This window comes from Lontra canadensis, unplaced genomic scaffold, assembly GCF_010015895.1.
Source record: "Lontra canadensis isolate GAN:19392208 unplaced genomic scaffold, GSC_riverotter_1.0 scaffold41, whole genome shotgun sequence".
NCBI classification, from domain to species: Eukaryota; Metazoa; Chordata; class Mammalia; order Carnivora; family Mustelidae; genus Lontra; species Lontra canadensis.
The window spans coordinates 7,579,074-7,592,355 of record NW_022631035.1 but is presented as its reverse complement, the minus strand read 5'-3'; the positions used below and the strand labels follow the sequence as shown (position 1 = coordinate 7,592,355).

The 13,282-nt window shown below is 50.0% G+C and overlaps 1 protein-coding gene across 6 annotated transcripts in view; it reads right to left on the bottom strand.

Moving 5' to 3' along the window:
* The window catches only part of SLC39A11 (solute carrier family 39 member 11), a 316,395-nt gene that overhangs the window by 265,695 nt on the left and 37,418 nt on the right, over positions 1 to 13,282 (bottom strand). For 5 of the 6 annotated variants that reach the window (XM_032870729.1, XM_032870733.1, XM_032870732.1 and 2 more), the window contains exon 4: positions 8,596 to 8,754. The exons of the other annotated variant lie outside the window; for it this stretch is intronic. In XM_032870729.1, the coding sequence (XP_032726620.1) occupies positions 8,596 to 8,754 (159 nt within the window). The remainder of the gene's footprint in view (positions 1 to 8,595; positions 8,755 to 13,282) is intronic. 6 annotated transcript variants of the gene reach the window in all.

The following is a 13,282-nucleotide window of genomic DNA, read 5'->3' as shown; positions in this document are numbered from 1 at the left end:
TTTGGCAATAGTAAAACTTGGCTTAGAAGGGAAAGAGAAAGGTGCTGGAACTGCAGTGAATCATTCCAGAAAACAACACCCGAACAAAAGCAAGTCGTGTAGCCTTCATTTGGGGGTCACCGACCTTGGCTGCACACCAGAGCCTGTGCGGGGGTTCTGTTTCAGACACTAGGCCCGGCCATGCAGAGTGAAATCAGAACCCCCACAGGGAGTTTCAGGGGGTCTCCGTATTTTTCTAAAGCACCAAAGACAACGTTCCCTGCTCCTTCCCACCCCTACCCCGCCCCACCCACTCCACTTCCCACACACTTCCTGATCACTTTGCTCAGAAAATGCCTGTTCTAAAAGGCACTATAAACCTTTAGCTTCTTAGGTAAAACAGCATTAAGAAAGGAAAGCCATGACAAATCATAGAACAGATTCAAATCTCAGATTAAGGTTTTCTAATTTTTACCCGCATGGTTCATTATCCCTGCCTCATCCATGTCTGTTGTGCCCAGAAAGTGGTCCTCGCAAAGGGCACGGATCTGCTTCCAGGCATTGAGCCCTTTAAACTTAGAAGCTGGAGGGAGTTTTCTCAAAGACCATCCTATTCAATCTTCCCAACATCTTCATTCCCACATTCATCAAGTTCCTCCTGCAGACCTACGGTGCACCAGGCACTGTGCTGATTGGTGTGGAGGACACAGGGGGCACCAGAGCAGACCCACCCCTGCCCATGCTCTGGCCTTCAGGCCACAGAGGATCGAGGCCACAGGTGACAACAGTGTAGGGAAGAGAAAGCCCACTGTGGGAGAGGTGCCAAGTGGAACCAAGACATGGGGTGGCCAGGGAAGCTTTGCAGGGGAGGAACACACCAACCACGTCGGAAGCAGGAGAGAACGGCGTCCTGAGCTACTCCCCACTGCCATGGGTTAGTAAGTATCACTTAACTTTTGCAGTGGACTCAGCACACCTCGGTCCTGCTCGGGTCAAAGTGAGGAGAACTTCTACACTTATTCACCCAAGTCATTGGCAAAAGGAGGCTCCAGAGGGGACTGGCTATGATTTTGGAGCTACGCTGTGCTCCTGGGCCATGGGGATGAAACCCCTTCCCTTCCACCCACGCCTAAGACACAGGACAGAGAAAGGAACTGCAGACCTAGACCAGCACAGAGCATTTCTGGAGGGAGGTACTGAAGAGTGGTACTACTATGCATGGGCCTTGTCGTCTGTGCCCAGGGCTCAGTCAGTTCTATGCTGGATTCTTGACTTTGGCTCAGGTCATGATCTCGGGGTCGTGGGATTGAGCCCTCCCTGCTTGGCAGGGGGGAGTCTGCTTGAGAGTCTCTCACTTTCCTTCTTCCTCTGCCTCTCCCCCTGCTCACACGCTCATGCTCTTTCTTTCGCAAATGAGTCAATAAATCTTTTTAGAAAATCAGTTTATTATAAACTGCCAGTTTATTATAAAAACAAGCACGTAGTGCTTGGCTAAAGCGAAGCAGAAGCTCTGGTGTGTGCACCTGTGCATGTGTGCACACGCGTGTATGCGTTTTCATGCCAGACCCTCTTGCCTTCAGGAAGACACCACACTGACACAGGAGGGTTCTGAGCCCAGGCCAAGAGCCAGAGCGCACCGTCTCTGATGCTCTAGGCCACAGGCAAAGCTACCAGTTTCTCCCGCAGCCCAGGGAGCCAGGACCACGGGCACACCAACCGCCAGAGCAGTGCCTGTGCACAGCTAAATGTGCACTGCAAGACGGCCAGGGACCTGTGAAAGCCACGCGTTTTCCTTCTCCCAGAGGCAGCAAGCACAGCATACGAGAAGACTGTGTCCACTCCTTCAGCCCCTCTGCGGGCCGATGAGACCAAAACCAACACCCGAGCTTCTTCCCTAAAGTCGCAAGAGGCTGCTGAACGCATCACTCGCAAAACAAACCTCAAGCCTGGCTCCCGCTTGCACCTGGGGACCAGGTGCTCGGCACCCAGCGGGCCCTGAACGCCACTGTCACCAAGTTCCCATTCGGAAGGGCAAGCAGCTCCCCTGTGCCAAGCCCGGGACGTTGACATATCCTGTCCGCTCCATAAAAAGACTCAAAACCCTTTTGTTGGTGGATCCCTCCGGGAGACCACATTTCCGGGGTGCCCTCTGGCCATCAGAAACGAGCGCACCCATCAGCGGCGTCTCGCTTAGCGAGCTCTGCCGCTCGGGGAGCAGACTCGGTCAGCCCGCCCCCGCTCAGCGGCCGGAACACCGGCTGGTTCTTACTCAAAACACCCAGTGCTTAACTGATGGCCTCTGGTGATGTCCACGGCATGAGCTGTCCCCACCCGAGTCACCTCTCAACCTTAGTACCATCAACACCAAAAGAAACTAAGCGAATGTTGTTAGGGGTGAATGTGTCCCCTAAAATTCCTAAGTTGCAGCCCGAACCCCTGGACCTCAGAATGTGGCTGTCTTTAGAGAGACGGTCTTTGAAAGAGGTGATCAAGTTAAAAGGAGACCATTAGGGTGGGCCCTAGTCCATCCGACTGGTGTCCGTAGGAGAGGACATTCAGATGCACGGGGAGATACCAAGCATGTCCCTGAATAGAAGCAAGACCGCGTGAGGGCCCAGCAGGACGGGAGTGTCTGCAAGCCAGAGAGGGAGGACGCAGAGGAAGCCCGACCCCCAGGCTCCCTGATCGCAGAGTTCCGGCCTTCAGAGTCGGGAGGAAACATACTACTGTTTCTGGAGGGCCCTGGTCTGCAGCACTCCGTGCTGGTGGCCCTGGAAATGAGCACAGGTGTGTGGACAGTGAAGCAATACGCCCATTTGCAAAACCTCATCCCTCTTTGACTGGATTCTACAGCCAGTGGAGTCGCCAGATAACCCCGCGTGCCCCAGTCCCTGCACTAGAGGCTCTCCCCAGCCTAGCGACGACGGCAACAACCCATCAGACCCAGTTTACCCTCCAGTATGAAGGGAACTGCATCCGCCAAAGCTCAACCAAGCATGAGAAAGAAGGAAGCACCACGGGGCGCCTGGGTGGCTCAGCCGGTGAAGCGCCTGACTTTGGCTCAGGTCATGATCTCGGGGTCTTGGGATCGAGCCCTGCTTCTCCTTCTTCCTCTGCTTCCTCCCTCCCTCCCCTTCCTCCCCCACCTCCCATTCATGCAGGAGCATGTGCACTTTCTCTCTCTCTCTCTCTCTCTCTCAAATAAATAAATAAATAAAATCTTTAAAAAAAACAAAAACAAAAACAAAAAACAGAAGGAAGCACTAAAACGGAGGCAGAGGGCCAGTCTTGGCTGGGCTTAGCAGACAATGCCAGGCTTCCGCTCCAGGCTCTCGGGTGGTTTTATCGTCACAGTTTCTCCCTAGGGCATTCTGTAACGTGCTCCTGCCACCCCCACCGCCCCCCTCTGCAACCCCATCTTCCCTCTGCAAGGTGTTCTTTGGTGAAGTAGAATCAGAATGCTGAAGATGGAGAGAACCTATACAAGAGGAAAAAAAACTTCCAAAGGCCCCCTCTGGGGGAAAAGTACTCGCCTCCTGCAACCTGGACTGTTCCAGAAACGTGTCCTGGGTGGCCGCTCAGAGAAACCCCAGCCAGGCAATACTGACATCAGCCAACGTTGGCCACATAGTGAAAGTTCGGGCACCCACTGCTCGGTCAGGTTTTCAGCAGAAGCATCTTCTCTGCCATTACAGAGATAGCAAAGAGAAGGTCTATGGGACCGGAGACACAGATAAATTAAGGAGGGGGTGGAGAAGAAGGCAGTACCCCCAACGCTTGGGAATCGGCCCTGACCCCAGAGCCTCTCTGGACAGGACCACCAGCCACGCTCTCTCAGACGAGAGACTCCGATGCAATCGCAGAGACCACCTTCTTCCCCTCCCCACGGCAGTCCCTGGGCAGTCTCCTCAAGATGTCACATCCCAAGGGAGGGGAGGGAGAGGGTGGGGAGCGCGTATCTCCCGGGGAGACTGCCAAGATGGAAAGCAAGCTGAAAAAAGCAAGTAGCAACAACACAGTATGTTCCCATGTGTTTTTCAGAAAACACAAAACAAAATTACATTTCCAGATGTACACAGATACATATGTAAAGGCGCGGAGCAACCCAGCTACTCAATGATCGGGGAAATTACCAGGCGAACGACACACAGGAATGTGGTGGGACGCTGCACAGGGACTAGAAGGACTGGAGATCAAAGTCAGTTCAAATGTAAAAACAGCCCCCCAGAGGAGGCACACACCGCTTCCGGTGGTGTGAAAACGCACTGTACACACGCACCCTAGAGAAAGGAGCTCGAAACGAGGCAGAGCTGGGATTGCTATAGAGCGGATTTAAAGCATGTTCGAGCGAAACAAACAAATGGGGAAAGTGTTTACCTTTCAGTATATAAAAGACACAGCATAGTTCATTTTCTTAAAGAAAAGACAAAAAGTCTGGAAGGATACCCACTAAACCGTTAACAATGGTTGGTATGGGGACAGACAGCAGAGGAAGATGGAAGTGTCAGTCCATTCGGGATCACTAGAAAAAACCACTCTAGGGGACGCCTGGCTGGCTCAGCCCATGGAGCTCGCAACTCTTGATCTTCAGGTTGTGGGTTCAAGCCCCACGCTGGGGGTAGAGGTTATTTAAAAAAATAAAATCTATTAAAATTAGGAGCGCCTGAGTGGCTCAGTCAGTTAAGCATCTGCCCTCAGCTCAGGCCCCATGATCCTGGGGTCCTAGGATAGAGCCCCCCCTCAGGCTCCCTAGCTCAGGGGCAACTCTACTTCTTCTCCCTCTCCCTCTGCCCCTCCCCTCCACTTGTGCTCTGTCTCTCGATTTCTCTCTCTCTCCAATAAATAAATAAAATCTTTTGAAAAAAATATATAAATAAATAAATAGTTTTGAAAAAACTAAAAAATTACTATAGACCGAGTGGCTTATATACAACCGAAATGTATTTCTCACACTTCTGGAGGCTGGAAGGCGAGTATCAGAGAGGCTGGCAGGACCGGAGTCGGGTTTCTTGTTCATAGACATCATCGTGTGTATCCTCACAGGGCAGAACAGGGAGCTCTGGCGGACCTCTTTATAAGGGCACTAATCTCATCATAAGGAAACCATGGACCACCTCCACAAGGTCCACCTCCTAATACCATCACACTAGGGGTTAGGATTTCACTGCATGAATTTTAAGGGGACACAGTCTATACCAGGAAGGGACCTTCATAGAAATTTTTTTTCTTTAGTTTTTATGATGAGATTTTTGGGTTGTACTTGTAATACTATATGATTACAAAGAAAGACAGGCGGGAGGGCACCTGGGTGGCTCAGGCGGTTAAGCATCTGCCCAAATTTGGCTCAGGTCATGATCTCTGGGTCTTGGGATTGAGTCCTGCTTCGGACTCCCTGCTCAGTGGGGAGTCTGCTTCTCCCTCTACCCCTTTTTCCTGACTTGTGCTCTCTGTCTCTCAATTAAATAAATAAAATCTTTAAAAGGAAAGGAAGCAAGCAAGCAAGCAAGCAGGCCTTCGGAACACACACCCTTACCATCCTTCCCAACCCCACCCTTCCACCCACCAGTGGAAAATCACTGCTTTAAACTCAAGGTAAAGGCCACCCACCTACTACCATCCTGAACTTCATACAGAACCAGAACTGCAAAGATCATAAAAATGTCAACGTCTCCAAACAGCTGTTCACTATCCGTTCTGTCTCTCCCTAGGGCCTCTGGAGGGGAAGCCTGGGCTCAGGCCGGCCCCAGTCACATTGCCCATCAGCCCCCTCCCGGCAGCCGTCTTCCTGAGGACCAGCAGCGGGCTACCTCCGGGCCGACCCACTGCCTCTTTCCCTCTCCCATTAAGACACCATTTGGCAAAATCTCCACAAATCTTTGTAAGCTCATTTCCCATTAACGGTTACTGCCGGAGCCTTCTCTATTTTATTCGCAGATAAAGAAATGAAAACAAATACCCAGTTCAGAGAGCAATTTGATGTATCTGAAGTTAACAAAGCCGCAACGGGTTCAACCTGACAGGCTATGATGAGTAAAACCGTTTTCATGAGCGGCATTTTGCTTGGGCTCCAAAAGGGGGACAGATGAATCTGAAAAGCTGAACAAACAGGAATAGCATTGGGAGACCAGAGTTGGTGGTTAACCATCTCCTTCCCACAGACCCAAGAGTCTGGGTTCGCAAACCGACCTCTAGCAGCCCAAGAAGGCTACCTTCCTGCTCAGTCAGGGTCAGATAAGAGATCCAACCCATTAGCTCACACTCCACGAAGCACCTCGGACAGATCCACACTGCTACCCTTCCTGTGTCTAGAAAGCCCACTAAGAGTGAGACCTAAGGGTGCCTGGGTGGCTTGGTGGGTTAAGCCTCTGCTTTCGGCTCAGGTCATGATCCCAAGGTCCTGGGATCGAGCCCCACGTTGGGTTCTCTGCTCGGCAGGGAGCCTGCTTCCTCCTCTCTCTCTGCCTGCCTCTCTGACTACTTGTGATCTCTCTGTCAAATAAGTAAGTGAAATCATTAAAAAAAAAAAAAAAAGAGTGAGACCTAGGGGAACCTCAGGCCGTCTCAGAGCAACGATGGCCTGTCTTTGCCACTCTCAATGGCAACATCTGTATTCAGGGACTGTAGCACTTATAAATAATTCTTATCTGTTTATAGGCCTTCCAGAACAAATTCCCCTTCTCACATCAACAGCAAGAATTAACTTCTTTTCAAATGTCCTAGAACAGATGTTCACTGTCAGGCCGATCTTTCTGCCAATTAGCGTGGTTCTGGGCACTCACGGTTATCACATCCGTTCTCGAGCCCCTTCAAATCCTCTCCCTGGACGTGCAGCCACTACTCCCAAGCCATTGCTAATTTTCCGTGCAGTCTGTCCACGACTCTCCCCTGGGACCTTCTCCATGTTCAAAGCATATATTAGAACCAACACCAAGCAAAAGGTTAAAACAATGATGCTGCACAGTACAAGCCGGTCAATGACTATTTACACTGCCCAGAGGAAGTCCCCACATTCACACAGCTGATCAAATATACCGGCCCCCATCCCCGCCCCCAGTACCGGGCAGCGGTGACCCATCATGAGTGCAAAGAGCCCTCCCCGAGATAGGGTCTTAGAAGCCCCAGGTAGGAAAGGCAGAATGAGAACCAATGGGGGCTGTGCAGAGCTACTGAGCCAGCCCCTGGTCCACTGTTCTGAGAGTTAAGGCCACTGGCCCTAAGATCTTCCTGCCAGGGCGAGTAGAATACACCCCAACGGCCAGTTCACCCATGACCAGGGTGGGTCTGAGAGCAGAACATGGCAGCCTACATGGAGGACCTCTCAAAGTTCTTATCATGCAGCTATAAACAAGGGCAATTAGTCAAGGGTCCCGGGGCCAGAAACAGACACTGACATTCAAGCTTGTGATGATAAAAACATGACACATGGTCCTTCCTCCGAGATAAAGTCATGACTCTCCATCCAAGCAACTGTCTGGTCCAGAGGCTGGTCCTTCTATGACACAAGGAATAAGTTTCTTATTGGTCCTAAGGACAAGTTCCCAAGAACCCTTCCTTTTCTTTCTCCATTCAGGAATGTATGACAGCAAAGAAGGCAGGTAGGCAGATGTCCTACCTGGGCTAGATGTCCAGCTGACTCCGGAGAGCCTGACCTGATCCTAGCTCATCACAGTCCAAAAGAAGAAATGACCTCCAACCCCATTCTCCCCTATAGCGTCCTTCTTGTGCCTCCTTCCTTTCTGAGTGAGAAAACAATCCAAGGACCAGTCCCAGATCTCACAGAGGACTTCTGCCTACCTCTAGGGCTGGATGGGACCCAGCATCGGGTCATATTCCTGTCCTGGGTTCTTATGGACACTGACCCTTCACACCATGTGATTTTAACCAATGGCACCCGGTTACGATCTCATGGCCGGATTTCAGGCTGTGGTTCGTACCACGCTTCTACATGAGCAAGTAAGTACACGCTCACTCCCCAAACCTAACCCACCAGCCCCTGAATTTCAGCAAAGAAAACCTAAAATCTGTGGCTCACCCCCAGTTCGGGTGTCCCTTGAGATTTTTCAATTTTTACTTTGCAGCTCCTAAAGGGAGTTATCCTCAAGCTACAGGAAGGAAGACTGGAGCCAAGGGGCACGCAACCAGGCAACAGCAGAAGTGAACTTGAACTCAGGGCTCTGCTACCCAGTGTCCCCACCTCACCCTCCCGTTAATAAGCCCTTGTTGATGTGACACTTTGTCAATGGTCTTGTGCTGTAGCTGCGTGTCGTCATCTCCCTGGTGACAGTGTAGGCCCCTTAAGGGTCAAGTCTGTGATCATAATCACTCCTCCCAGCCGCTGGGTCCGCTCAGAGACACAGGGCCACACGGTTCCACGCCAGCTGAACTCTCTATTTATAACGAAATCTGACATTTCAAATCTGAATTTACCAAAATGTAACTAAGGGAATGATTAGTCATATTACCAAGAGCTTATTTTCTTTTAGGAAAAAAAAAAGTCTGAATTCACAGTAAAATTCTAGGTAAAAGCCCTAAATGGCTTGAAATACCTATTTCGCTATCACTGGCAACTCAACAGAGCCATGAGTGGGTACATCAAGTCTGAAGAGTGGTACTCACCAGGTGAGGCAGCAGGAGGTCAGCCAGGTAGACAAAAGCAGCTCCGAACGTGAACCCAATGGCCACAGGGAAGAAGGCAAAGGAACCAAAGCCCCCAGAGGACGTGGCCATCTCAACGGCCGGGGCCAGGAGAGACCAATAGGAAGCCGCTAACATGACCTGCAAAACCACAGTGAACAAGCCATTAAACCAACCAAAACCCCAAAAGGCCTTCCAACTGCCGAATTCAGCTGCTCTCTGGGGCCCACAGCGAACCCCACGCAAGCATTAAGCCCTTCATCTTCAGTGGTCGGTAATCTCTCAAACCAAAAAGCCACCACCAGAATGCCTGAAGCAGACACCATAGGAACTCAATGGGGTGTGGGATGGAGGGGACCTTGGAAGGATGGAGTCCAGCGGGCTCTCATCTAGCCTCTAACTCAGCAGGTCTCAACCCTGGGCAACTCTACTCTCTGGTACAGTTTGGCAACAATGTGTGGAGACATTTTTGGTTGTCACAGTAGACGTGTGTCACACACATCCATCTCCCTTCTATTTTTACCTGGTAGCTCTACGTCTGCTCTCTGGAGCATCAAAGAAGGGATCCTTCTTCTAAGGATACGTGGCAGCCTTTGAAATAGATGAAGACAACCGCTGATCAATGTCAGCCTGGGCTTGCCAACTTTGTTATCTCTCCAAGGAAAGAAGGGAACTAATATTTATTGATCCCCTACTATGTCCAGAGAAATAGATCTTGATATCTTCTTTTATCATGGCCACAACCCCGGGAGGCAGATGCTGCTTTCTGTTGCTATCCACAGATAAAGAAATTGAATCTAGAAGTAATGAGACCATGTGAAAGAGGTCACATCATCAGTAAGTGGCAGGTTCACAGACCTGAGTAAGCAGGACCAGAATCACCTGAATGAGGGCAGACCCTGAAAGGGAAGAGAAAAATGAAGCAGAACCCATGTCTCAGTGAGGTCAATCTAATAGAACTTCTCCAGTGTTTACTGAATTAAATGCTCATCCACGGCTGTTTACTCTTAAAGATGCTGTGACATCTTCTTGGCAAGGGTATACCCACTACCCATCGTAACCATATGACAGTCATCACTGACATGTAAAATGTTGAATGGGTTTCTAAAAATGATTTAATTATGCCCTGCCTTTAAAAAAAAAAAAAAAAACTGCATCACCCGTCTCCAAAATAACGTTCGGAGTGACAGAACCAGGTATTACAAAAGCAACAATAAAGAAAAAATCCATGCAGAAAGCAATTTCCCTTCTGCCAACCATTATCCACAGACAGTCACTTGCTTTGGGCCTGATTCTCCCACCAAAAGAATTAGTGCCACCCACAGAAAGATTGTATCTGCCTCAGAAACTTCCAGAAAGAAAATGCCTCATCAGTTCAGTTCCATAAGACCAGCTAAGGAAGCTTGTGGACTCCTTCCCCATGCCAGAGCTTAACCTGTCCCTTTCCCAGACTGTTGTCTCATGGGATTTAGAATTCAACAGCCCTCAGGAGCTGCTGTTCATGATAAACTCTGCACCGAGGAGGACGCAGCCACACCTGTCCGGCAAACTCTCTGTGTGCACATTCCAAAGCCTCGCAAACAGCCCCACCATTAGCGACTCTAATGCCGCACACCATCCAGGAAGGCCACTCATCTCATCCTTCAACCCCTCCCTGCGTCCCTTCCTTGCTGATGCCATGGGGTAGCGGTGGGGGACAGGGAGGGAGCACTTCTCTTTTTTTCTGCCCAAGCTCCTTTCCATCCCTCTGCATCCCTGGATGCCAACTTATTCCTCACGTCTGCAGATGAGAAATACAAAATATTCCCACCGATGAGTGACAGGAGGTAGAGCAGGAGAGAGGTGCCTCTCAGCGGAGAGTGCTGGGATGCTGGGATGCTTGAAAGAGAAGAGCATGCTGGGGGATTCATATGGGCCCGTCCTTGAGAATCACCATTCTCTATCCTTCCAGCGAAATCCAGGACCCAACTGGATTTCCTTCATTTCTTTTCCTCACCAGACTCCCTTCCTCCTACATAAACTGGACAAATGACCAAAGAAAAATCATGACATAGAACCAGGTTGCCTGTCCAAAGTGACGACAGGGCCCAAAGAAAAGCTATTTAGAGGGTGTATGTGGGAGACAAAATAATGACCTCTCCCCAAACACAGCCACGTCCTGATCCCCCAAAACCTGGGACTATGTGGCAAAAGGGACTCTGCAGCAGTGATTAAGTTAAGGACCTTGAGATGGAGAGCTTATCCTGGATGATCTGGGTGGAGCCAATGTGATCCCAGGGTCCTTAGGAAAAGACAAGAAGAGTCAGAGACAGATGTGATGACAAGAGCAGAGGTCACAGTCAGCAAGGGACTGGAAGATGCTGCCAGGCTGGCGTGAAGACGGAAAGGTCATGAACCAAGAAATACGGGTGGCCCCTAGAAAGTGGAAACAGCAAGGAAACAGACTGTCTAGACTGTCCCCTAGAGTCTCCAGAAGGAACGCGGCCCCGCCAACACCTTGACTGTAACCCAGTGAAACCATTCTGGATTTCTGAGCTCCAGGACTTTCTGATCACGTATGTGTGTCCTTTTGAGCTGCTGTATTTGTGGTATTCTCTTATGATGGCAACAAGAAACTAATAGAGCCTTTGAAGGCATACGTTACTTTTTTTTTTTTTTTTTGTAGAGCAGTTATAGGTTCACAGCAAAATAGAGCAGAAAGTACGGAGAAGGCCCATGCCCCACAGGTTCATAAAGTCCCAGGAGAGGCCTCCCACACATTAGTGGCGTATTCGTTACGGTACACGGATACACCAGTATCATCAGAAGGCCACCTTTTACATCAGGGTTCAGTCTTGCTGGGTACAGCCTATGGGCTTCCATAAATACGTAAAGGCAGGTATCCGCCATTACGGTATCATCAGAGGGTCATTTCACGGCCCTACAAATCTCAGGGGCTTTGTGCATTCATCTCCTCCTCCTCCCAACCCTGGGCAACCACTGATTTCTTTACAGTTTCCATGGTCTTTCGCCTTTTCTAGAATGTCACACAGTTGGAATCACACCGTCCGTAGCCTTTTCAGACTGGCTTCTTTCACTCAGGGATATGCTTTTAAGATTCCTCCGTGTCTTTCCATGGCCTGGAGAGCTCACTTCTTTTTAGCCCTGAATTCCATGGTCCGGATGGACCCCCATTCATTTACCCACTCACCTGTGGAAGGACATCTCGACTGCTTTCAAGTTTTGGCCAGTATGAATAATGAATAAAGCGGCTATCAGCAACCGTGTGCAGGTTTTCGTGTACACGTAACTCTTCAGTTCATCTGGGTAAATACCAAGGAGCACAACGGCTGAACTGGATGTTAAGCCTTATTTAATAATTCCGCCCACATAGGTGGCCAGCCTGAAACTCTCAATACTAGCAAAGCTCCTTTAAATGTCAAGCATTTTTAAAATCTGGATGTAGCCAATTACCTTCCTGATACAGGAAGTCTGATTAACCCTCATTTACTCCTAACAAGCAGGGCCTGGAGGGAACAGGCTACCAAGAAGAAGGTGGTGAAAAGTGGGCCCAAGACGTCAGGTAATGAGTTCCACAGGGAGGGCCTTGCCAGCCAGTCCCTTTATGACCCAGATGACAGATACCCAAAGCCCTCCTACTGCTACAACACGGCTTATAAAGGCAAAAACTAGTCTAGCAGCACCAGTCCTGAAGACAACAGATAGAAGCATGAGGACCAGACAAGGAGCACCTTCCTCTTCCCATCTTTGTCTAGAAAAGGAATGCATAATCAAGTTTTAGGGCACACGGCAGGGGTCTCACTGTTCCCCCAAAGCCCTTTTCTTGCCTCTTCGTTGCCAAAAATAAAACGTAAAGCCCAATCCATCAAATGTACTACAGGAAAGCTTGCATGAACGCCATCCTCCAAGCCAGAGGTTGCCAAGACCAAAGAGGCCCCAATTTTTGCTCAAGCGAGCATTTCAATAACAGTGACAATCCCTGTGAGAGGAGCTAAGGAGGAAATACGTTTTTGTTTTTTTTTTAAAGAGAACCGTGTATCTCACTTCTGTCTGGCTGGCTTGGTAGGCCTACTGCAGGGCCCGGAAACCTGAAGACGGAAGGGCGTGATTGTCAGGCAAGCTGGCGTTTGAGAAGCTGTGTCTAGTCCTCACTTCCCATGGCTGACGTTGATCCCGCCCTGGCTCTCTTCTTGACATGCTGCCTGGGGCATCTCAGCCCCTAACTGACCCCAACGTCCAGCCCTCCAGAGGGATGAGTGAGAGAATGGATGATCTGAGTTCCTTTTAAAGAAAATGGATGTCGGGGCGCCTGGGTGGCTCAGTGGGTTAAAGCCTCTGCCTTCGGCTCAGGTCATGATCCCAGGGTCCTGGGATCGAGCCCCGCATCGGGCTCTCTGCTCAGCGGGGAGCCTGCTTCCTCCTCTCTCTCTGCCTGCCTCTCTGCCTACTTGTGATCTGTCTGCCAAATAAATAAATAATCTTAAAAAAAAAAAGGAAAAGGGGTGTCGATCTTGTTCACGGTTGACAAAAGGTGGGAACAGCCCAAATGTCCATTAACGGGTGAATGGAGAAATAACACGTTCCACTTGACAGAGTACTCTCCAGCCATGAGAAGGAATGGAGTGCTGGGGACATATTACAATACAAGGGAGCCTCAAAAACATTAATT